The following is a 22,818-nucleotide window of genomic DNA, read 5'->3' on the forward strand; positions in this document are numbered from 1 at the left end:
CATTTTACAGAGAAATGTCACTGAAATGATTTAGTAGATCTTTTGGGGGGCAAGTTGTCATTTGCTCCTCACGAGGATGTTTATGATGATATTGCACTGATAAACATCCAATCTGATTCCCTGTACGCACGAAATTAAACTGACCTTCACGCCTTAATATCGGCAACAAACCAAAATACCAATCATCTGGTGCCTTCCTTTTTTGTCTCAAAGTTGTGTGATTGTAGTAATATTTTAAAACCATTCACAAACATTTAAAAATAAACGCTCATGTGCTGCACAATTTAGATGTGAGCCTGTATCATTAAGTGTGCCTGATGTTCAATGTTAAGTTGTCCCACAGTGACTCATACAGAACAAATACATCAAAGCCCCTAATGGGAGGTCCTGGTGGAATGAGCTCAAACCCACTCCTCTTTGAGGCCTTGTTGTCTAAGATTTTATAACAGGTGAGTATTGCCAAAAAATGTGTGACATTCTCACTACAGTGGCGAGAAGTGGGAACGAATTCTAGAACATTTCTCTTAATCTTGAATAAGTTACCACAATTTTCACTCTACACAGTTAATTTATACACACTGTTGGCAAAGCATAGTCAGCCATCTTGATTCCTTCTTATCTGTTATGCACATGCAACCCGACCAGGCCTCCCTGAGAAAATGGCGGCAAGTTAAGACATCACGCTGAAAAACAAATGAGGTGTTTTTTGTTTTCATCACCTTTTTGAACTGCTGAATTAATGCATTACTGATGGTATTTTAATGTATTCTGAGTCCAGTACTTGAGTGCACCCAAAATTTTGTTGTGAAAAATAGTCTATCTATCTATCTATTATCAATTATTCATTTCTCTTCAACTTCACCTGTTGGGGGAAAAAAAGTCTTGGCAAAACAGCTTAGAGAGGGAACTTGTTACAACTATAGTTCCAATCATAATAATATCAATAATAATAGATAGAATTACTTTAATGATCCCAGACTGGGAAATTATTTAATAATAATAATAATAATAATAATAATAATAATAATGATAATAATACATTTTATTTATATAGTGCTTTCATGATCCACAAAGCCACTTAAATTTTTTTTGAAATGAAACCAATAAATCATATAATGTATAAATATATACTGTAGTGTTGCACTGTGGCTTACAAGTCAGGTTAGGATAAGGGTCAGTCAGGTGCCACGACATTGAGGGTGGCTTACAACTGAGATATGTCTACAGATAGCCACTGAGAAGAGGAGCAGAAAGTGTCAATGACAACACTGTGGTGAGCAAACTTTAATTTGCTGTTACTCTTCTTGTAGTGGAGTTACTCCTATAAAGTCTTCATACAGAGCCTTCATTCAAAACAAACGCTGAAACAGACATCTGTCCTCTTAAAGAGTGCCACAATGCTGAGACATTGCAGGGAAACTGTTTCTGTGATGAGGCTCACATTTTCTTTCGATGGATGATGATTTAACACTTGGCTGTGACTCAACAACTTGTGTATGTGCATCGAAAAGTGATGGGCGACAACAGCTCATGGGTTGGTGGTGAGGTGAAACAGATCGATGATCGGATGATTTCTGTGCAGCTCCTGGTCATGATGTTTCTCTGCATCAACTTTTTACTCATCCTAACCTTTTTCAAGAAGAAGTCCTTCTACACAATTGCACGCTACATCTTATTTGCTGTTACACTACTGTCTGATAGCTTTTTATTACTCACATCTAATACTCTCTACCTCTTGGCCCATTTTAATGTTACCATACAAGTGTGGTTGTGTATCAATATTACAATGGTAGTGCTTCTGTATTCGATGGTCACACCAGTTACTCTGACAGCAATGACCTTGGAGCGATATGTTGCCATTTGCATGCCTCTGCGCCATGCAGAGCTGTGCTCCCAACGCATCCATGTGCATTGCATCCTCATCATTCACGGCCTCAGCTCTTTACCCTGCATTGCTTTTTTTTCCTCTTTCTTTGCATTAGCCTCTCTAAGCTTGTACAAACAACACAGGATTTGCTCTCCACAGATGTACATTTTGCACAGATGGCAGGATCACATATGGTCGACTGTACAACAGTTTTACTTCTTGATCATGGTTATCATCATTGCATTCTGTTATGTTCAGATAATGAAAGTGGCTAAAACAGCATCTGCAGACAATAAAAAGTCAACATGGAAAGGTCTCAGAACTGTAATTCTTCATGGTTTCCAGCTGCTGCTCTGTCTCATCCAGTTATGGATCCCATTCATAGAGAGTTACGTATTTGAGATTAATTTCAGTTTATTTATAAATGTAAGGTTCTTTAACTATGTAATGTTTTATCTTACTCCAAGATGTCTGAGTCCTCTGATATATGGGCTCAGGGATGATAATTTCTTTCATGCACTGAAAAAGTATGCCTTCCTTGACGTGTATAAAAGAAATATTTTGCAAGGTAGACTTGTTGTTTATAACAGAAAAAATGCACAATGCAGTTAAAAAGGGACTCACTATGGTTGCAATTCACTTTAACATGACAATCTTAAGAACATTCAATTTTAAACTGGTATATTGTTACGAGCCCTACTTATAACAAACTTTAATAGAATGTTGTTATGTTACATCTGTGTTGTATGCTTCTAAGAACAGGACAACACTGTTTTTGACTGTGGATCAGTTTGAAATATTGCAGGAAGTTCAATAATGGATCATGAAAAAGCAGTGAGATGTCACATAAGGAGCTGCAGGGGACAGACTCAGGCCATGTCAACATATTTTCTATAAGTTTTATTTTCTCTTTAAATGTATACCAACTGCTTGCTATATCCTTACATATTCAATGCACTGATATGAGACTGGGTTTTGATCCTTTGATGTTACTCTCCCCCAGAAACACAATAGTGTTAATATTCTTTGGAAAACATCTCTGAAACACAAAGTGAGTAACTATATTTAGTATGGTCATTGAGGTGTGTTGGTAGCAACAGCTGATGATGACAACACTGTGGTAAGTTTTGTCATAGTTAGTCTTATAAGTCCTCATACACAGCCCTCTGCCAGAGGGCCACACAGAGCTCAGCAGAAGATGATTATCTATTGGACTCTGTGCCACAATTCCATGTTGATGCAGGGATGTTATGTTAAGCTCATGGTTTTATGCCATTTGACCTTTTGATGTGTTTCTATCAAACGCATTTTAAGTGCAATGTATGTGATATTATACTGATGTGTGTCATGTTTGTGTTAATCATCTAAAAGTCCAGCAATCACATCTGTGAGGTTGTTGAAGTTGAAATTATTGTTGTGTTGTGCCACAGAAAATCTGGGCATCTTGCTTATACAAATATTTTAGATTATACTGACAGATATATGAGTTTTTGAATTTGGGGTCTGTCTTTTGGTTGAAAGAGCTGTGGAAGTGTGTAAATCCTTGATATTTCAGGATATATGGCAGCCAATAACTCACTGAATGCTGGTGAATCCTCTCTGAAGATAATCAATGGTCAGGTCATTTTTGTTCAGGTTCTGGTGTTTGTCTTTCTTTGCATCAACTCTTTGCTAATCATGACATTTTTTATGAAGGATTACTTCTACTCATCCATGCGCTACATCTTATTTGCTATGACACTACTGTCTGATTGTCTGTATCTACTCATGACTGATATCCTGCTCATTTTAAGCTATTTTCGTTTTACCATACAAATGTGGTTTTGTCTCGTTATATATATGACTTTGTCTCTGTACAATTATTTAACACCAGTCACTCTGACAGCAATGACCCTGGAGCGCTATGTGGCCATTTGCCTGCCCCTGCGACACTCAGTGCTGTGCTCCACACGCAGCTGTATGCACTGTATCCTCTTCATTCACAGCATTAGTTGTTTACCCTGCATTGCTGTTCTGTCCATTTTCTTTGCATCTGCAACCCATGGCTTCTACATTCAGAAAAATGTATGCTCTGTGGAAATATTCATCTTTCACAAGTGGCAGGGTCATCTTCGATCAGCTATCAGTCAGTTCTACTTCTTAGTTATGGTGAGCATTATTGTAGTCTGTTATGTTCAAATAATAAAAGTGGCCAAAGCTGCATCTGGAGAGAATAAAAAGTCAACATGGAAAGGTCTCAGAACAGTAATTCTTCATGGTTTCCAGCTGCTGCTCTGTCTCATCCAGCTGTGGTGTCCATTTATAGAAGCTGCTCTACTTCAGACTAATTTTCTGTTATATATCAATGTCAGGTATTTCAATTATATTACTTTTACTCTTGCTCCGAGATGTCTGAGTCCTCTCATTTATGGTCTTCGTGACGAAATGTTCTTTCATGCACTGAAATACTACGCTCTCTGTGGCTTGTATAAAAAACCTTTGGATTTTTAAATTAATGATGTTATGCTTTTAAAATAAAAGATTTTACATGTCCCTCGCTTTAATTATATTGTCAATTTACAGATAAATGTCATTGAAATTATTCAAAAGATCTTTTGGGGGGACAAGTTGGCAATATAATCACAAACTTTCTTTTGTAATCATATTGCTTGTTTTTAGCACACCTTCACATCGGCAGCAAAACGAAATACCAATCATGTGGTACGTTTCTTTTTTGGCTCAAAGTCATGTGATTTTGCTAACATTTTAAAACCATTCACAAACACTTTTTCCAAAATAAACATTCTTGTGCTGCACAATTTGGATGTGTGACTGTATCATTTAGTATGCCTGATGTACAAAGTTAAGTGACCCCGCTGTGACACATACAGAAAAAATACATCAAAGCCCCTAATGGGAGGTCCTGGTGGAATGAGCTCAAACCCACTCCTCTTTGAGGCCATATTGTCTAAGATTTTATAACAGATGTGTATTGCAGAAAAGTGGGTGGCATCTTCAATACAGTGGTGGGGAGTGAGAATAAATTCTAGAACATTTCTCTTAATCTTGATTAAGGTCCCACAATTTTCACTCTACACACATAATTTATTCATCAAATCAGGAGGAAATGTTGGGCTGATACCACAAAATTTGGTTGCATCCAGTACCAAGATATTCAATGCCAATATCTTGTTACCGATATAAATACTTTTTATTATAAAACACAGACAAGTTTTCATTAAAATAGCAAACAGAAGCACGAAGACTTGCAATGTTGGCTGTATGCCATATGTGTGCTTAAACATTAGGAAAAATCTAATTTATTAATTGGATTTTAGTGATTCGTCTATTTTCAATTCAGATCTTTTTGTAAAAAAAGTCAATGCCAAACTATCTTCCTGTATTGGCAAATTCAAATTGTGGACTTCACATGGGTCAAATATAAATATTGCCCAGTTGCCTAGAGCAAGTAAAATGCCATGTCAGTCTAACAAATCTGGAAACTGATGCTGATGATTTAATAAGTGGATGAAAACAATTACAAACACATTTTTTTCCTTGAGTAGATGATGAAAGTGGCAATGGAGTCAGCCAACTCGATTCCCTCTTATCTGTTGTACACATACAACCCAAGGTGAGCATTTTTAAATGTGCAACAATCTTGTTAAAGAAGCTACAAGGAACTCTATTTTCTTGTTGATTCTGGCACTAATTGATTTTCTTTTGTGAACACAGCTGTTAGCAAGATGTGGGGCGATGAGGTCATGAATCTATTTTGTAGCTATGTAGGATCAAAAACAATAGGACACAGTAGTGTAATGTTGCACTGTGGCTTACAAGTCAGGTTAGGATAAGGGTCAGTCAGTAATAACAAGACATGTCTACAAATAGCTTTAGAGAGGACAAGCAGAAAGTAGGAATGATGACACTGTGTTGAGTAAACGTTAATTAGCTGTTACTCTCCTTGTAGTGGAGTCACTCCTATAAAGTTTCCAGGCAGAGCCTTCACTCTGAACAAAGGCTGAAACAGACATCTGTCTTCTTAAAGAGTGCCACAATGCTGAGACATTGCAGTAGACAGTAGGTGTTTTTGTGATGAGGATCACTTTCTCTTTTGATAGATGATAATTTAACACTTGGCTGGAACTCAACTTGTGTATGTGCATAGAAAAGTGATGGAAGACAACAACTCGTGGGTTGGTGGTGAGTTTAGACAGGTCAATGATCGAGTGATTTCTGTGCAGCTCCTGGTCATGATGTTTCTTGGCATCAACTTTTTGCTCATCCTAACCTTTTTTAAGAAGTCCTTCTATACAATTACACGCTACATCTTATTTGCTGTTACACTACTGTCTGATAGCTTGATATTACTCATATCTAACATTCTGTTCCTCTTGGCCTATTTTAATTTTACGATACAAGTTTGGTTATGTATCAGTATTTCTATGGTGCTGCTTCTGTATTTAATGGTCACACCAGTTACTCTGACAGCAATGACCTTGGAGCGATATGTTGCCATTTGCATGCCTCTGCGCCATGCAGAGCTGTGCTCCCAACGCATCCATGTGCATTGCATCCTCATCATTCACGGCCTCAGCTCTTTACCCTGCATTGCTGTTTTTTCCTCTTTCTTTGCATCAGCCTCTCTTAGCTTGTACAAACAACACAAGATCTGCACTCTGCAGATGTACATTTTGCACAGATGGCAGGGTCACATCAGGTCAGCTGTACAACAGTTTTACTTCTTGATTATGGTTATCATCATTGTATTCTGTTATGTTAAAATAATGAAAGTTGCCAAAACGGCATCCGGAGACAATAAAAAGTCAACATGGAAAGGTTTCAGAACAGTAATACTTCATGGTTTCCAGCTGCTGCTCTGTCTCATCCAGCTATGGACCCCATTCATAGAGAATGTTGTATTTCAGATGAATCTATCTTTTGATCTAAGGTTCTTTAACTATGTAATGTTTTATCTTACTCCAAAATGTCTGAGTCCTCTGATATATGGGCTCAGGGATGATCATTTTTTTCATGCACTGAAAAACTATGCCGTCTTTGGCTTGTATAAAGAATATATTTTGCAAGGTAGACTAGTAGCCTTTAACAGAAAAAATGCACAACGCACTGAAAAAAAAGTTACTCACTATGGTTGCAATTCACTTTAACATGATTTTTTTTTTTTTTTTTTTTTTAAATCTAACTGGTTTATTATAACAAGACCCTACTAATAACATACGTACAGCTGTGTTGTATGCTTCTAAGATAAAGGTTCTCTGAAAGAAATATCATGATAGAGCTCCTGACTGTCACAATGCTATGCACTTCAATTTCGCAAGCCAAGATAACTGCCATCATTCTTTCATCTACATCCTGACACTACAACACAAAACACACTGTGGAGTTCTTGTATTTTTCTACATTCACCACAAGGATAAACAACTAGTGGCGATGCTAACTTTTTTAATATACAGAATATGATTAGGATTTGCCTGAACTTCCCTAAAAAAATGAAATTCTCCAACTGTTCCTAATTTATTCAAATAGAATATGGACTGTCCATGAGCAGAACAGATTGAAGCAGAATTCCTTGGTATCCACTTATAGCAAATTACAGTGTGTTTTTTAAATCTTTGTAAATGTACGAATTGATAACATTTGTAAACTTTTTAAATAACATAAATCTACAGATTTTCTATAGGTTTTTTTTCTCTTTCGCTTGCATTCCAACTGCTTACTGTATTGTTACATATGTAATACAAAGATATGAGACTGGTATTGATCCTCTGAAGTTTCTCTCCCCGAGACAGAAAATACTGTGAGCATTTTATTCCCAAAATATTGAAGTAAAGATATAATATTCAGTAACATGAGACTGAGAGGACTGAGCAACTTTGGTGAAGCGAACAATGAACGTCTGGTATCTTAATGTATATTTTACTTTTGTATATGTCACACACATATTTGAAACGATACAAGGCCTTTGGTCCCTAATCTGTTAAAACCTTGTCTGTTTCAATCACTCCTTGTGAAATTTAATTTTACAATGACAGATAAACAGTTTAATGATTTCTGCACAATTTCCATTGAACCCAGTTAATTTTATGTCAGTATTTACGTTTCTGTTTAATTTATTTCATATTGTTGTATTCTCTTTTTAACATTAGCATTTTACTCACATTGTACATACTCCACATTCATTTCATTCATTGCACTTTTGCATATTTCATATTAAAATAATGAATTTGTTGACGATGAATGTATTGTATGCTGATTTATTTTTTTACTTTCCAGCTCACCAGTAAGCCATGATTATGGTTGAGTGAGATGTACAATGGAGAAAACGATGTCGCATGGACAATATATAGGAGGGTGGTGCATTTAGCTGGAGGCCGAGGGCACCAAATCAAATTCTGCTTAGGGCCCCATAAAGACTTGGGCCAGCGCTGAATCTATATAATGCACAAATAAATATACCGTGGTGTTGCACTGTGGCTACCAAGTCAGGTTAGGATAAGGGTCAGTCAGGGGCCACGACAGTAATGGTTGCTTACAACCCAGGAGTGTCGACAGATAGAAAGTGTCAATGATGACACTCTGGTGAGCAAACTTAAATTAGCTGTGACTCTCCTTGTGGTGGAGTCATTCCTATAAAGTCTTCATGTAGAGCCTTCGCTCAGAACAAAGGCTGGAACAGACATCTATCTTTGGAAATAAGTGCCACAATACTGTGCCATTGCAGGAAACTGTAGGTGTTTTTGTGATGAGGATCACTTTGTCTTTTGACAGGTGATGATTTAGCACTTGGCTGTAACTCAACAATTTGTGTACGTGCATTGAACAATGATGGAGGACAACAGCTCATGGGTTGGTGGTGAGGTGAGACAGATCAATGATCGGGTGATTTCCGTGCAGCTCCTGGTCATGATGTTTCTTAGCATCAACTTTTTGCTCATTCTAACCTTTTTCAAGAAAAAGTCCTTCTACACAATTGCACGCTACATCTTATTTGCTGTTACACTACTGTCTGATAGCTTGATATTACTCATATCTAATACTCTGTTCCTTTTGTCCCATTTTAATTTTACCATACAAGTGTGGTTATGTATCAGTATTACAATGGTAGTGTTTCTGTATTCAATGGTCACGCCAGTTACTCTGACAGCAATGACCTTGGAGCGATATGTTGCCATTTGCATGCCTCTGCGCCATGCAGAGCTGTGCTCCCAACACATCCATGTGCATTGCATCCTCATCATTCACGGCCTCAGCTCTTTACCCTGCATTGCTTTTTTTTCCTCTTTCTTTGCGTCAGCCTCTCTAAGCTTGTACAAACAACACAAGATATGCATTCCACAGATGTACATTTTGCACAGATGGCAGGATCACATATGGTCAACTGTGCAACAGGTTTACTTTTTCATAATGGTTATTATCATTGTATTCTGTTATGTGAAAATAATGAAAGTGGCCAAAACGGCATCCGGAGACAATAAAAAGTCAACATGGAAAGGTCTCAGAACTGTAATTCTTCATGGTTTCCAGCTGCTGCTCTGTCTCATCCAGCTATGGATCCCATTCATAGAGAGTTACGTATTTGAGATTAATTTAAGTTTATTTATTAATGTAAGGTTCTTTAACTATGTAATGTTTTATCTTACTCCAAAATGTCTAAGTCCTCTGATATACGGGCTCAGGGATGATATTTTTTTTCATGCACTGAAAAAGTATGCCTTCCTTGACGTGTATAAAAGAAATAGGTTAACTAGTTGTTTATAACAGAAAACATGCGCAATGCAGTTAAAAAAAGGGACTCACTATGGTTGCAATTCACTTTAACATGACAATTTTAAGAACATTTCATTTCAAGCCGGCATATTCTAGCGCTACTTATAACAAACTTTAATAGAATGTTGTCATGTTACATCTGTGTTGTATGCTTATAAGAACAAGACAACACTGTTTTTGACTGTGGATCAGTTTGAAATATTGCAGGAAGTTCAATGATGGACCATGAAAAAGCAGTGAGATCTCACATCAGGAGCTGCAGGGGACAGACTCGGGCCATGTCCATATACTTGTTTTTTCTCTTTAAATGTATACCGACTGCTTGCTGTATCCTTACATATTCAACAAACAGATATGAGACTGGGTTTTGATCCTCTGATGTTACTCTTCCCCAGAAACACAATAGTGTTTTCGCCCAAATGTAATTTAGTACATAAAGACGATTTACATTTGCCCTCATCATAAATTGCAGCGTTGATATGTAAATCTTTGTAACTGTACACATTGATAACACCTTTGAACTCTTCAAATAAAGTAAATCCAGAGATTTTCTATAGTTTTCTTTGCTAATCTTTAAATGCATACCAACCGCTTACTTTATCATTACAAACTCATGTCCACAGCTATGAGACTGGAAAGAAAATAGTGTTTTCTCTACTGCAAAATGTTGAAGTAAAGACATCATATTCAGTAACATGAGACTGAGAGGACTAAGCAACTCTGGCAAAGTAAATAATGAACGTGTCACTAACAAGACCACACCATTGTTTAGCATTACGGTAGTTTATTTAAATTGATAGAAGACTTGGGAAGGATAGGGAAGGGGGGTCAGGTTTGTTGGATGAAAGAAGGGGGTCGAAGTTGGTGGATGAAGAAAATTGGGGTTGAGGTTGATGGATGAAAGAAGGGAGGGTCGAGGATGGTGGATGAAGGAAAGTTGGGTCAGGGTTGGTGGATGAAGTACGGGGGTCGAGGTTGGTTGATGAAGAAGGAGGTTTGAGTTGGGTTACAGATTGGGGGAACCATCTCGGAATCGGGGAGATTAAGGTGCGTGGGGGCACGTCTAGATGTGCGCATGTTTCTGTCAGCTTGGCTTCATCATCCCCCCGTGGATCCTGTGCTGGAGTGGCCCGGGTCACTCTTCTGGCGGATCTTCTTGCCATGGGATGGTGATGTCAAAGTCGGGATTGTGATCCTGTAAGAGAGGATAGAGGAGAAAGAAAATGTCTGGGGTGGAGGATTAAGAGAACTTGAGACGAACAGGAGGGAAATGGTTTGGCTTGCCTAAATAAGTTTGCATAGCTGGTTGACTTAATGAGACACAGGTGGTTAGGTTGATGAGACTGAGAGGGTTGAATTGGATGGGCCCAGGTGGCAAATCAGCGAGGTAGTATTGCTTGGTCCAGTTCCTGAATTTTAGTTATAATAACTTTATATCCATAAAGAGACCATGCCACAGGTTAGTGTTAAGGTAGTTTGGAAAAAGTTAAGTGAAAAAGTTCATGCACCTGAGATACACTTGGATGGTTGATGTTCTGATTTTGAGAATGGTATGGGCATATGTGATGAAGCTGGTTATTGTTACAATGTCGAGGGGGAAAGGATGTTGTGAAGGGTATGGGACATCTTAAACTGCACCATCTGGAATAGTAAGATGAAAAGATTTTAAGGGACAGGCTGCTTAGTATGGCTTGCTGAGATGTGGCGACGAGGTGGAGGAACTGGGGGTTTAGAGGTAGGTGGGGCTGAAAACTGTGGTACTGGTGTTGGGTTAGGGTCTGAGTCTGCTGCCAAGGATTTTGAATTTTTGAAATGAGAACCGTGACAGAGAGTCAGCAATGCAGTTTTGGTGGCCAGGAATGTGAGCTGTGCGGATTGTGAAGTGGTGCTAAGATAAAACTATGGTCAGGTGTCGGAAGAATTTCATGATATCTAGTGATTGCGAGCTGCCTTTTTTTTATGTCGATGGCAGTGAGGTTGTCTGAGTGGATAAAGATTACTTTTCTGGACCATTAGTGCCCCCAAAGAAGTGCAGCAATTATGACTGGATATAGTTCGTAGAAGGCAGAGGAAGGGGAGAGTGGGGACAGTTCTGCGGGGCAGACAGAGGCGAACCATCTACTGCTGTAGAAAACGTACTAATAATGCTGTATCTATGTATAGCTGGATGTCCTCTTGCTAGGTGATTTGGTTGTTTCAGAAGAAAGACATGCCATTCCAACATAGAGAAGGTTCTGCCACATTCTCAGCTCCATTTTGCAGAGTCGGAGTCGTCCAGGGTGATGTCGTCGTGGAGGGTTCGAATGGTGGGAGACAAGGATGGTAGGTGGGAGGTGAAGGATCGACCCTGGGGGATAATGCGAATGGCGTAGTTGAGGTGTCCAAGCAGGGAGAGAAGCTGGTGCTTGGTACAGCAGTGGGCAAGGAGGTGGTTGGAGATGAACAAGGAGGTACGTAGTGGCTTCTCAGTCTGGAGTGTGGCTTGGAAGATTAGTGTATCAAGGGTGGCGCTGAGGAATTTGAGGGATGTACTGGCTCCTGTTGTTGTATCGGCAGAAAGGGGGACGCTAAGTTCGTGAAAGGTTGATTTAAGAGTGGAAAGACTGAGACCTTGTGCTGGTGGGGAGGATGGCAGAGTGACAATTGTAGGAACACCAGCCCTTATGTCTCCATCACGAGGCTCTGCTCCCTTTCTGCGTCCTCTGACCTCTGACATCTCAACCACAAGACAAGACTAATTTAACAAACAAAGCATATCTGTTTGACTGAATATTTGCCTCTTCTTCCCCCTCACAAAGAAGATGAAGTCCTTCTTCCTCAGGCCAAACTATGGCCTCTTCTCCCTATAGATTAGGACGGTGTGTTGCTCTTGCTATAAACAGATCATTGGAGACGTTTTCTTATCAATTTTAACGACTTACTACAATAGAGTCCTCTCTCTCCACATCAGATGACAAGAAGTGGGGGTTGATGTTGGTTGGGGTAAAGATGACCCAGTCCTCCCCCCTCACAGGCCAAAGCGTTTTACGACCCTGTCTGTGACATTCCAATCCTTGCTGCATCCCAATCCTATACTCATCCACATTTCAATATGTTCTGAATAACTATTAACTACAATTTCATCTTCTTAATTTTATCAGATTTCCAAATAGCCAAGAAAGTCATACAGTAGATATTTTCCATGTTATTGTCAAGCCCAAATGAAGTTTATTACTTAATGAATTTGGGGTTTGAAAGAAACTAGCCCCACCTTTGCGATGGGCACAGACTTGCATATCATGATCGTCTTTGTGTGTAATGCTTGTGTTATTCACCAGTTACATGTCTGATATGTTTTGTTAAGATAGAACTACAAGGAATATGTATAAGTCCTTGGTCCTATTGTGTATTGAATGCTTTATTGTTTATGTTGTATACCTTATTGTTTTATGTCTTAACCAGGTTATAATTCTCTTGAATGATAAGTGATCATATTCATGTTACATCTTTTAACGAAGACAAAAATTCGACTTTTAAGATGGCAAAGTTTTTGGGAAGTTAAAACACGATTTTGAAACATTAAGGCAATATAGTTTATTTGAATTAAAGTGTTGTGGGTCACAACTCCCAACACAGAAGGAGCATTGTCAGCCAGCCCCACCCCTGCTTGGTGTGCCTGCTGTAAGGTCATAAAAACAGAGAAGATGCTCTTCTCTCTTCACTTCGCTTACTCTTCTCTGGTCTTCTCTCATGCTGAGGCTTTGCTCTCACCTTCGGGTCCTGACTTCGGTCAGGACTTTGGCTCACTCTCTCTCTCCTTTTGGGTCCTGACTTCGGTCATGACTTGGAGTCTTCTCCTCCGGGCTCTCTTGCCCCCCTGTTTCTCCTCCTGACTTCTCTTCTCTTCTCTTCTCTTCACTTCTTTGCTTTTTATTCTTATTTTTATTTTTAAAGTAATCTTTACTTTTATTTTTGCAACAAGCTCTAAGAAAGCGAATTGAATAACTACTTTAAGTACTCTACTTTTATCCAAGTCTTTAATAGAACAAATTCTTTTCTTTTTGATTTTTGATTTGATTTTAATATAACTTTAAAGTATCACCGCCTGATCCAGAAGAAGTTGAATTAGTTAAAGGATCAGAACTTAAAGAACTTAAAGAACCACTTTGAAACATCAAAGAAAAGTCTTTTTCAAGACTGTGATCATCTGATGAAGAACGTTGCAGTCCATCGTCTGCCTCAGAAGCCGTGCAAGGAGTCTCCACAAAAGGGACTTTGTTCCCAGCCGAGATCGACTCTGCCCCCAGCGCTCCCAAGGCGGAAACCCCGCTGGGCCTTCGGACCAAGAGTCCCTCTACAGAGTACCAGCCTTCCCTCTGGCTACTGGACCGACGCGCCGTGCCGTGGTCCAACCCAGAACTCTCAAAGAGACCAAGCTTCAGTGCCTCCTGACGCCCAGACAAAACAGGCTGAACGTCTTCATACAGTTGGATCCACACACGTGAGAATGAGTGGTGTCTAAATTTCTGACTCCTGTCTAAACTTCTGACTTCTGTCTAAGGTTCTGACTTCTGTCTAAAGCTCTGACTTCTATCTTATAAACTTAAGAAAGTTGAGGTTAGGGTCTCGTTAGTATTAAAAGATTACGCCCGTTAAACTTAATATATAAAAACCTGACCCTTTAACTTTACCATCTGCCAACGGTCACGTAATTTATTTATTTCTAATTACAGTCTTTACCTTTTCTGTTATCTGTTGTTCGTCCTAAAATTGTCCGTTCATTTATGTTACCCCAAATTATTTAGTCAATAAATATATATAATCATTTGTTTTTGTCTGGAACTTAATTTTGATGTGGAGAATCGATGGATACGTGCAAAGAATTCACTGCTTCAGAATATTGAGATTGAATAAATTGATTTGAAATTGATACTCTAGCTGCCCAAGTCAAACTTGTACAGTTAGATGTTTGGAATAGTTCCCTCCAGCCTATTCTAGTAAATCAAACAATGGAGGTGGTGCCCCTTCTACGAGTGTAAAATTAATCACCAGTGATTAATGACCTTGATTATCAAGCAGTGATAGTCCCCTACATTTATATCCATGGTGCCGTCCATGTGAGGCCCATAGCCTACCTACCTGTCCTACAAATTCGTGGTGCCCCGTGTGAGGCATAGTTGATTACCAGTGATTAATTAATTACCAGTAATTAATTATCCCTTTTTATCAAAGTAGCGTCTCCTACACAATGAGAAACTCATCCAGGAGGTGGACAACATAAGGCAGGTTGTGGTTGTTTAGGAGTATTCAGCAAAGGGTTTGTGAGAGGGAATCAAATATTTTTGAGTTACTTTTGCCTCTAAAGGTGAGATGGACTGCAAAGTAGAAGCAGCCTCTCCAGGATATGCCGAGGAAATCTGGGCAGATGGGCAGGAACTTGAAAGCACTGGTGATGTCTGTTTTTTCCAACCAGGTGCCGTGGCTGGCAAGAGAGATGAGGTTGATGGCCTGTATGGTGTTGGTGTAAAGCATGGAATAATCTGGGCTGGGGATGAAGCTGTTGATGCTTGGTATGGTAGTGATGTGGGGAAAAGGGAGGTCTATGATGAGCCTCTTTTTTTCCAGAGTACTCTGGTGTGGGGATGCTGATGTGCCTGATACTGGAAAATGGGCCGATCGTGAAGCCATCTTCTGGCAGTAGTTCTCAGTTGGTAGTGCAATCGACCAACCCCTGTGTTTCTCCGTCGGTGATTCGGCAGATGAATCACGTTTTTATTCCGTCAGGGGTTAAGTTGCCTCCTGCCAGTGTTTCACACTCGGCTTCCGAGCCGACACCTGCCATTTTTCTACGTTGGCAGCACTGCCGACACCTGGAAGTGGTTCCCAGTCAACACTCCTGGCCGGCCAACCCTGGTGCTTCTCCATCGGTGTACAAGAGCCTTTATTGGTCCCCAGCTAAACGCATCACCCACCTCAGCACAGTAGCTTCCTACCGTACTGCGCCATTTCGGACTCAAACCGCAACCGGCATGGGTTGCCGGACGGCGGAGCAAAACCGGATCGGAGCCGCAACGCAGCGGACCCCTATCCAGTGGAAACTGGGCCGACTCATTAGCCATTCTCATGGCTAAAAACAACACACAAAGAAGCTAATGTTAGCATTGTGCTAATACGAGCTACAAACGTAGCCAAGTTACGGCTTCCTCCGATACTTAAATAGCACGGCTCAAAAGAGGAAGCAACACACAAAGAAATGCCACTCACAAAGTCTGCAAGAATGCCAAATTTATTATTACTCTCAGAGAGAGGGAAACAAAAACCAGGAGCAAACAAAAGAGGGACAGGAGACCCCGGCAAAAAGAAACCAAACGTGGGATGATGCGGGACCAGCCACACAATGGGCCGTCGCTCCCGCACCTTTCCCCTGAACTGCCTAAATGATCGCTAAACCTAAAACAAAAGGCGAACAACAAAACTGCCAGTGATCTCCAGCCCTGAAAGCAGAATAACAAAGACAATCAACCCTCAGCACCCAAGGCGCACGGGGAGGGGGGAGAAAGGACTTCGTAACCTGGCTCGAACCATCAGGCCAGGAGGAAACGGGAGAAGAAGAGCCTCCGCCGGTGTGCTGCTGCTCGTGTGTCATTCCCCCCTGTGTCGCTGTACTCTGGCCCTTATAACACCTCCGCCCACTCCAGAGCCCTGATTCCGCTCAGGTGTGCTCAGCTAACGGGGGAGGAGCGCTACCTGCAAGAGAAAGAAACACAGGGAAAGAGAGAGAGAGAAACGCACGCCCGCCCCACGTAACAGCAAACCTCACATATTTCATGAAAATAACAAATTCCCCTGAAACAAAACAAACAATTACCTGTCCAACAGAAAGAGAGCAACCTCTGCATCACTTTTCAAGCCCTTCACATGCCCCAGTTGTCTCCACCGCTCAAACGCCACACTGATGTTGACTCGGTCCAACTTCTTTCTTTATCCAGAGCTTTTTTCGTAGCAGCCTTTTCAGCCTCAGGCTTTCTTTTCCTTGCCTTTTTAGCGGGGTGGGCTGTTACAAGTAAGGCTGGCTGCATTTTCTCTGCCATTGTAACCAAATGAACGTCTTCTCCTGCAACTCGTATTTCTGCAAGGGAGCATGCTGAATATTTCCGGCATCAGTTAAACATAACGTGTGCGCGCGCGGAGGAGGGTGGGACAGAGGACGAGACATGAAGGCATCTGACCAATCCGTGCATCTGACCGGCACGGACGGCACGGATTGGTCAGATTTTTCTCAGTCCTACAGCTGCCACAGAGGTCCAATTATTTTCGTTACTTTTTCTGAATACATAATGTATTGACTACTCTCAGGATAGCAGGATCATTTCACCCAGTATAACAAAATGTGCTTCTGAACAACATTACAGACCCTAGCTTTAAGTAAGTAACATGTTAGTAAAATGCAAATGTTTCAATTAAATAAAAAATAAAAAGATATATAACAATATGAAGTAAATTAAATAGAAACTTAAATAATGACATACACTGATTAGGCATAACATTATGACCACCTGCCAAATATTGTATCCTTTAAGACTTGTAAGTTGAGAGGTGGGGCATCCATTGATCGGACTCGTTTGTCCAGCACACCCCACAGATGCTTGTTTGGATTGAGATCTTAGGAATTTGGAGGCCAAGTCAATACCTCAAACTCGTTGTTGTGCTCCTCAAACCATTCCTGAACCATTTTTGCTTCGTGGCATGGCGCATTATCCTGCTGAAGAGGGCCACAACCATCAGGGAATATGATTTCCATGAAAGGGTGTACATGGTTTGCAACAATGTTTAGGTCGGTGGTACGTGTCAAGGTAACATCCACATGGATGGCAGGACCCAAGGTTTCCCAGAACATTGCCCGAAGCATCACACTGCCTCCGCTGGCTTGCCTTCTACTCAAAGTGCATCCTGGTGCCCTGTGTTTCCAAGGTAAGCTATGTACACGCCATCAGCCATCTACGTGATGAAAAAGACATACATTGCTCCATGGTCCAGTTCTGATGCTCACATGCCCATTGTTGCTGCTTTTGGTTGTGGACAGGGGTCACCATAGGCACCCTGACTGGTCTGAGGCTATTCAGCCTCATACGCAACAAACTGTAATGCGCTGTGTATTTGAACAACTTTCTATCAAGATCAGCATTAACTTCTTCAACAATTTGAGCTACAGTTGTTCATCTGTTGGATCAGTCCGCATGGGCCAGCCTTGGCCACCAATGACCCTGTCACCGGTTCACCACTGTTCCTTCCTTGGACCGCTATTGATAGATACTGACTACTGCAGAATGGGAACCCCTCTCAAGAGCTGTAGTTTTGGAGATGCTCTGACCCAGTCGTCTAGCAGTCACAATTTGGCTATTGTTAAACTCGCTCAAATCCTTACGCTTGCCCATTTTCCCTGCTTCTAACACATCAACTTTGAGAACAACATGTTCACTTGCAGCTTAATATAGCCCACCCCAGCCATGATGAAGAGATTCCATTCACCTGTCAGTGGTCATAATGTTATGCCTGATCGATGTAAAATGTATTGGGTGAAATGGAACTTGTACGGAAATGATTTAACCAGTAGTATGGACTTGCCAGACAGTTAAAATAATAACAAAGTATGTTGTTTTTCTTTTGTATGATTACCACTGATAAAACACATCACACACACAAACAAATTATATTTATCAACCTGTCAACCCAAGCAACTGTTCTGACACATCAGTGGTGGAAAGAGCTCCTGACCAATGTCAGGACAGCGGAATCACGACTTACGTTGTTCAGACTTCACCTCGACCCCATATAGCATGACTCCCTCTCATCAACCTATAAAACTAAGCAAACTGCTTAGTTCGCTTCTTACATGGGCCAGCCATAACCCAATTAATTCCATCACTGTTTATGTGTAAAAATGAATGCAACGCTACAAATGCCTTTCGAGGAGAGGCTGTTGACTGCTACAGCTGGATTTACACCCAACCTTCCTATGTGGAAGTTTTGAAACATCTGTCAACATGTTTGCTTTGGTCATCCAACAGAAAACATATTCATAACTAAACCTCCAACCTCATGTGTACATAATGTGTGTGATATGAGAAGTTTTTTATATTTGTTGGAAAACATCTCTGGAACACAAAGTGAGTAACTATATTCAGTATGGTTGATGATTGTTACGTGGGGAGTTCAGGGGAAAGGTGCGGGAGCGATGGCCCATTGTGTGGCTGGTCCCGCATCCTCCCACGTTTGGTTTCTTTTTGGTGGGGTCTCCTGTCCCTCTTTTGTTTGCTCCTGGTTTTTGTTTCCCTCTCTCTGAGAGTAATAATAAATTTGGCATTCTTGCGGACTTTGTGAGTGGCATTTCCTTGTGTGTTGCTTCCTCTTTTGAGCCGTGCTATTTAAGTAGCAGAGGAAGCCGTAACAATGATGACGACACTGTGGTTAGTTTCATCATAGTTAGTCTTATAAAGTCCTCATACACAGCCCTCTCTCAGAGGGCCACACAGAGCTCCAGCAGAAGATGTTTATCTATGGTACTCTGTGCAACAACTCCATGTTGATGCAGGGATGTTTTGTTAAGCTGATGGTATATGCCATTTGACCTTTTGATGTGTTTCTGTCAAATGCATTTTAAGTGCAAAGTATCTGATACTATTCTGATGTGTGTCATGTTTGTGTTAATCATCTACAAGTCCAGCAATCACATCTGTGAGGTTGTTGAAGTTGAAGTTATTGCTGTGTTGTGCCACAGATAATCTGGGCATCTTGCCAATACAAATATTTTAGATTATACTGAGAGATATATGAGTTTTTTAATTTTGAAACTGTCTTTTGGCTGGAAGAGCTGTGGAAGTGTCTAAGCCCTTGATATTTCAGGATATATGGCAGCCAATAACTCACTGAATGGTGGTAACTCCTCTCTGAAGATCATCAGTGGTCGGGTCATTTTTGTTCAGGTTCTGGTGTTTGTCTTTCTTTGCATCAACTCTTTGCTAATCATGACATTTTTTATGAAGGATTACTTCTACTCAACTATGCGATACATTTTATTTGCTATGACAATACTGTCTGATTGTCTGTATCTACTCCTGACTGATATCCTTCTCATTTTAAGCTATTTTGGTTTTATCATACAAATGTGGTTTTGTCTCGTTATATATATGATTTTGTTTCTATACACTTATTTAAAACCAGTCACTCTGACAGCAATGACCCTGGAGCGCTGTGTGGCCATTTGCTTGCCCCTGCGACACTCAGTGCTGTGCTCCACACGCAGCTGTATGCACTGTATCCTCTTCATTCACATCATTAGTTGTTTACCTTGCATTGCTGTTCTGTCCATTTTCTTTACATCTTCAACCCATGGCTTCTATATTCAGAAAAATGTATGCTTTTCTGAAATGTTCATCTTTCACAAGTGGCAGGGTCATCTTCCATCAGCTATCAATCAGTTCTACTTCTTAGTTATGGTGAGCATTATTGTCATCTGTTATGTTCAAATAATAAAAGTGGCCAAAGCTGCATCTGGAGAGAATAAAAAGTCAACATGGTCAACACTTCAGACTAATTTTCTGTTATATATCAATGTCAGGTATTTCAACTACATTACTTTCATTCTTGCTCCGAGATGTCTGAGTCCTCTCATTTATGGTCTTCGCGACGAAATGTTCTTTCATGCACTGAAATACCACGCTCTCTGTGGCTTGTATAAAAAAACCTTTGGATTTTTAAAGTAATAAATTCATGCTTTAAAAATAAAAGGTTTAACATGTCTCTCACTTTAACTATATTGTCATTTTACTGAAATGATTCAAAAGATCTTTTGGGGGGCAAGTTGGCATTTGGTCCCTTATGAAACGTTCATGATGATATTGCACTGATAAATATCCAATCAGATTCTATGTACATGCAAAATTAACAATAATTGACCTTCAAAACTTCATATCGGCAACAAAACAAAATACCAATCATGTGGTGTCTTTTATTTTGATGGAATGAGCTCAAACCCACTCAATTTTGAGGCCTTTTTGTCTAAGATTTTATAACAGGTGTGTATTGCAGGAACATGGGTGACATCATCACTACAGTGGCGAGAAGTGGGAATAAATTCTATAACATATCTCTTAATCCTGATTAAGCTACAACAATTTTCACTCTACACAATTAATTTATACACACTGTTGGCAAAGCAGAGTCAGCCATCTTGATTCCCTCTTATCTGTTGTGCACATGCAACCTGACCAGGCCTTCACGAGAAAATGGCATCAGGTAAAGACATCATGCTGAAAAACAAATGAGGTGTCCTTTTTATCAGTTTATTCATCATTCTTCAGCTTCCCCTGTTGGGGAAAAAAAAGTCTTGGCAAAACAGCTTAGAGAGAGAACTTTTCAAAACTATAGTTCTAATCATAATGATAATGATAAAAATAAAAACAATGATAATAATAATAATAAATGTTATTTATATAGTGCTTTTCATGATCCACAAAGCGACTTCCCAACATTTTGAATGGAAACCAATAAATCATATAATGTAAATAAATATAATGTAGTGTTGGATTGTGGCTTACAAGTCAGGTTTGGATAAGGGTCAGTTACGGGCCATGACAGTAATGGCTTACAACCCAGATATGTCTACAGATAGCCACTAAGAGAATAAGCAGAAAGTGTCAATGATGACACTGTGGTGAGTAAACTTTAATTAGCTGTTACTCTCCTTGCAGTGGAGTCAGTCCTATAAAGTCTTCATGCAGAACCTTCACTCAGAAGAAAGGCTGAAACAGACATCTGTCTTCTTATAGAGTGCCACAATGCTGAGACATTGCAGGGAAACTGTTTTTGTGATGAGGATCACATTTTCTTTCGATGGATGATGATTGAACACTTGACTGTAACTCAACAACTTGTGTATGTGCCTAGAAAAGTGATGGGGGACAACAGCTCGTGGGTTGGTGGTGAGGTGAGACAGATCACTGACCGGTTGATTTCTGTGCAGGTCCTGGTCATGATGTTTCTCTATATCAACTTTCTGCTCATTCTAACATTTTTCAAGAAGAAGTCCTTCTACACAATTTCACGCTACATCTTATTTGCTGTTACACTACTGTCTGATAGCTTTTTATTGCTCATATCTAATGTTCAATTCCTCTTGTCCTATTTTAATTTTACAGTACAAGTTTGGTTATGTATTAGTATCTCTGCGATGGTGATTCTGTATTCGATGGTCACACCAGTTACTCTGACAGCAATGACATTGGAGCGATATGTTGCCATTTGCATGCCTCTGCGCCATGCAGAGCTGTGCTCTGAACACATCCATGTGCATTGCATTCTCATCATTCATGGCATCAGCTCTTTACCCTGCATTGCTGTTTTTTCCTCTTTCTTTGCATCAGCCTCTCTCAGCTCGTACAAACAACACAAGATATGCTCTCCACAGATGTACATGTTGCACAGATGGCAGGATCACATGTGGTCAACTGTACAACAGTTTTACTTCTTGATTATGGTTATCATCATTGTATTCTGTTATGTTAAAATAATGAAAGTGGCCAAAACGGCATCCGGAGACAATAAAAAGTCAACATGGAAAGGTCTCAGAACAGTAATTCTTCATGGTTTCCAGCTGCTGCTCTGTCTCATCCAGCTATGGATCCCATTCATAGAGAGTTACGTATTAGAGATTAATTTAAGTTTATTTATTAATGTAAGGTTCTTTAACTATGTAATGTTTTATCTTACTCCAAAATGTCTAAGTCCTCTGATATATGGGCTCAGGGATGATATTTTTTTTCATGCACTGAAAAAGTATGCCTTCCTTGATGTGTATAAAAGAAATAGGTAGACTAGTTGTTTATTACAGAAAAAAATGCACAATGCTGTTAAAAAAGGGAGTCACTATGGTTGGAATTCACTTTAACATGAAAATTTTAAGAATCTTTAATAACGAACTGGTTAAATGTTATAAGCCCTACTTTAAGCAAACTTTAATAGAATGTTGTCATGTTACATCTGTGTTGTATGCTTCTAAGAATAAGACAACACTATCTTTGACAGTGAATCAGTTTGAAACATTGCAGGAAGTTCAGTAATGGACAAAAAAAAGTGAGATGTCACAAAAGGAGCTGCAGGGGACAGACTCAGGCCATGTGCTGCATTAAATCAGATCAAGGTTGCTC

At 40.0% G+C, this 22,818-nt stretch overlaps 6 protein-coding genes across 6 annotated transcripts; all 6 read left to right on the plus strand.

Moving 5' to 3' along the window:
- Window positions 1–1,513: 1,513 nt before the first annotated feature.
- Window positions 1,514–2,881, plus strand: LOC115571501 (odorant receptor 131-2-like). Its single transcript, XM_030400953.1, has 2 exons — window positions 1,514–2,435; window positions 2,871–2,881. Exons 1-2 carry the CDS (start codon window positions 1,514–1,516, stop codon window positions 2,879–2,881), a joined length of 933 nt encoding a protein of 310 aa, XP_030256813.1.
- Window positions 2,882–3,427: 546 nt separating this feature from the next.
- LOC115571513 (odorant receptor 131-2-like) lies at window positions 3,428–4,357 on the plus strand. The gene has a single exon (XM_030400962.1). It carries the CDS (start codon window positions 3,428–3,430, stop codon window positions 4,355–4,357), a length of 930 nt encoding a protein of 309 aa, XP_030256822.1.
- A 1,664-nt stretch (window positions 4,358–6,021) lies between these two features.
- LOC115571522 (odorant receptor 131-2-like) lies at window positions 6,022–8,151 on the plus strand. The gene is made up of 2 exons (XM_030400970.1): window positions 6,022–6,934; window positions 8,141–8,151. Exons 1-2 carry the CDS (start codon window positions 6,022–6,024, stop codon window positions 8,149–8,151), a joined length of 924 nt encoding a protein of 307 aa, XP_030256830.1.
- A 541-nt stretch (window positions 8,152–8,692) lies between these two features.
- Window positions 8,693–9,625, plus strand: LOC115571530 (odorant receptor 131-2-like). The gene has a single exon (XM_030400976.1). It carries the CDS (start codon window positions 8,693–8,695, stop codon window positions 9,623–9,625), a length of 933 nt encoding a protein of 310 aa, XP_030256836.1.
- Window positions 9,626–19,521: 9,896 nt separating this feature from the next.
- Window positions 19,522–20,376, plus strand: LOC115571537 (odorant receptor 131-2-like). Its single transcript, XM_030400988.1, has one exon. It carries the CDS (start codon window positions 19,522–19,524, stop codon window positions 20,374–20,376), a length of 855 nt encoding a protein of 284 aa, XP_030256848.1.
- A 1,190-nt stretch (window positions 20,377–21,566) lies between these two features.
- LOC115571546 (odorant receptor 131-2-like) lies at window positions 21,567–22,484 on the plus strand. The gene has a single exon (XM_030400996.1). The coding sequence runs from the start codon at window positions 21,567–21,569 to the stop codon at window positions 22,482–22,484; it is 918 nt and encodes a 305-aa protein (XP_030256856.1).
- Window positions 22,485–22,818: the final 334 nt, after the last annotated feature.

The sequence above is a fragment of the Sparus aurata genome, chromosome 2 (genome assembly GCF_900880675.1).
Source record: "Sparus aurata chromosome 2, fSpaAur1.1, whole genome shotgun sequence".
In the NCBI taxonomy this organism is placed as follows: domain Eukaryota; kingdom Metazoa; phylum Chordata; class Actinopteri; order Spariformes; family Sparidae; genus Sparus; species Sparus aurata.

Coding starts and splice junctions, on each gene's coding strand:
- LOC115571513 (XM_030400962.1), top strand. CDS start 3,428: ATGGCAGCCAATAACTCACTGAATGCTGGTGAATCCTCTCTGAAGATA.
- LOC115571530 (XM_030400976.1), top strand. CDS start 8,693: ATGGAGGACAACAGCTCATGGGTTGGTGGTGAGGTGAGACAGATCAAT.
- LOC115571501 (XM_030400953.1), top strand. CDS start 1,514: ATGGGCGACAACAGCTCATGGGTTGGTGGTGAGGTGAAACAGATCGAT.
- LOC115571522 (XM_030400970.1), top strand. CDS start 6,022: ATGGAAGACAACAACTCGTGGGTTGGTGGTGAGTTTAGACAGGTCAAT.
- LOC115571537 (XM_030400988.1), top strand. CDS start 19,522: ATGGCAGCCAATAACTCACTGAATGGTGGTAACTCCTCTCTGAAGATC.
- LOC115571546 (XM_030400996.1), top strand. CDS start 21,567: ATGGGGGACAACAGCTCGTGGGTTGGTGGTGAGGTGAGACAGATCACT.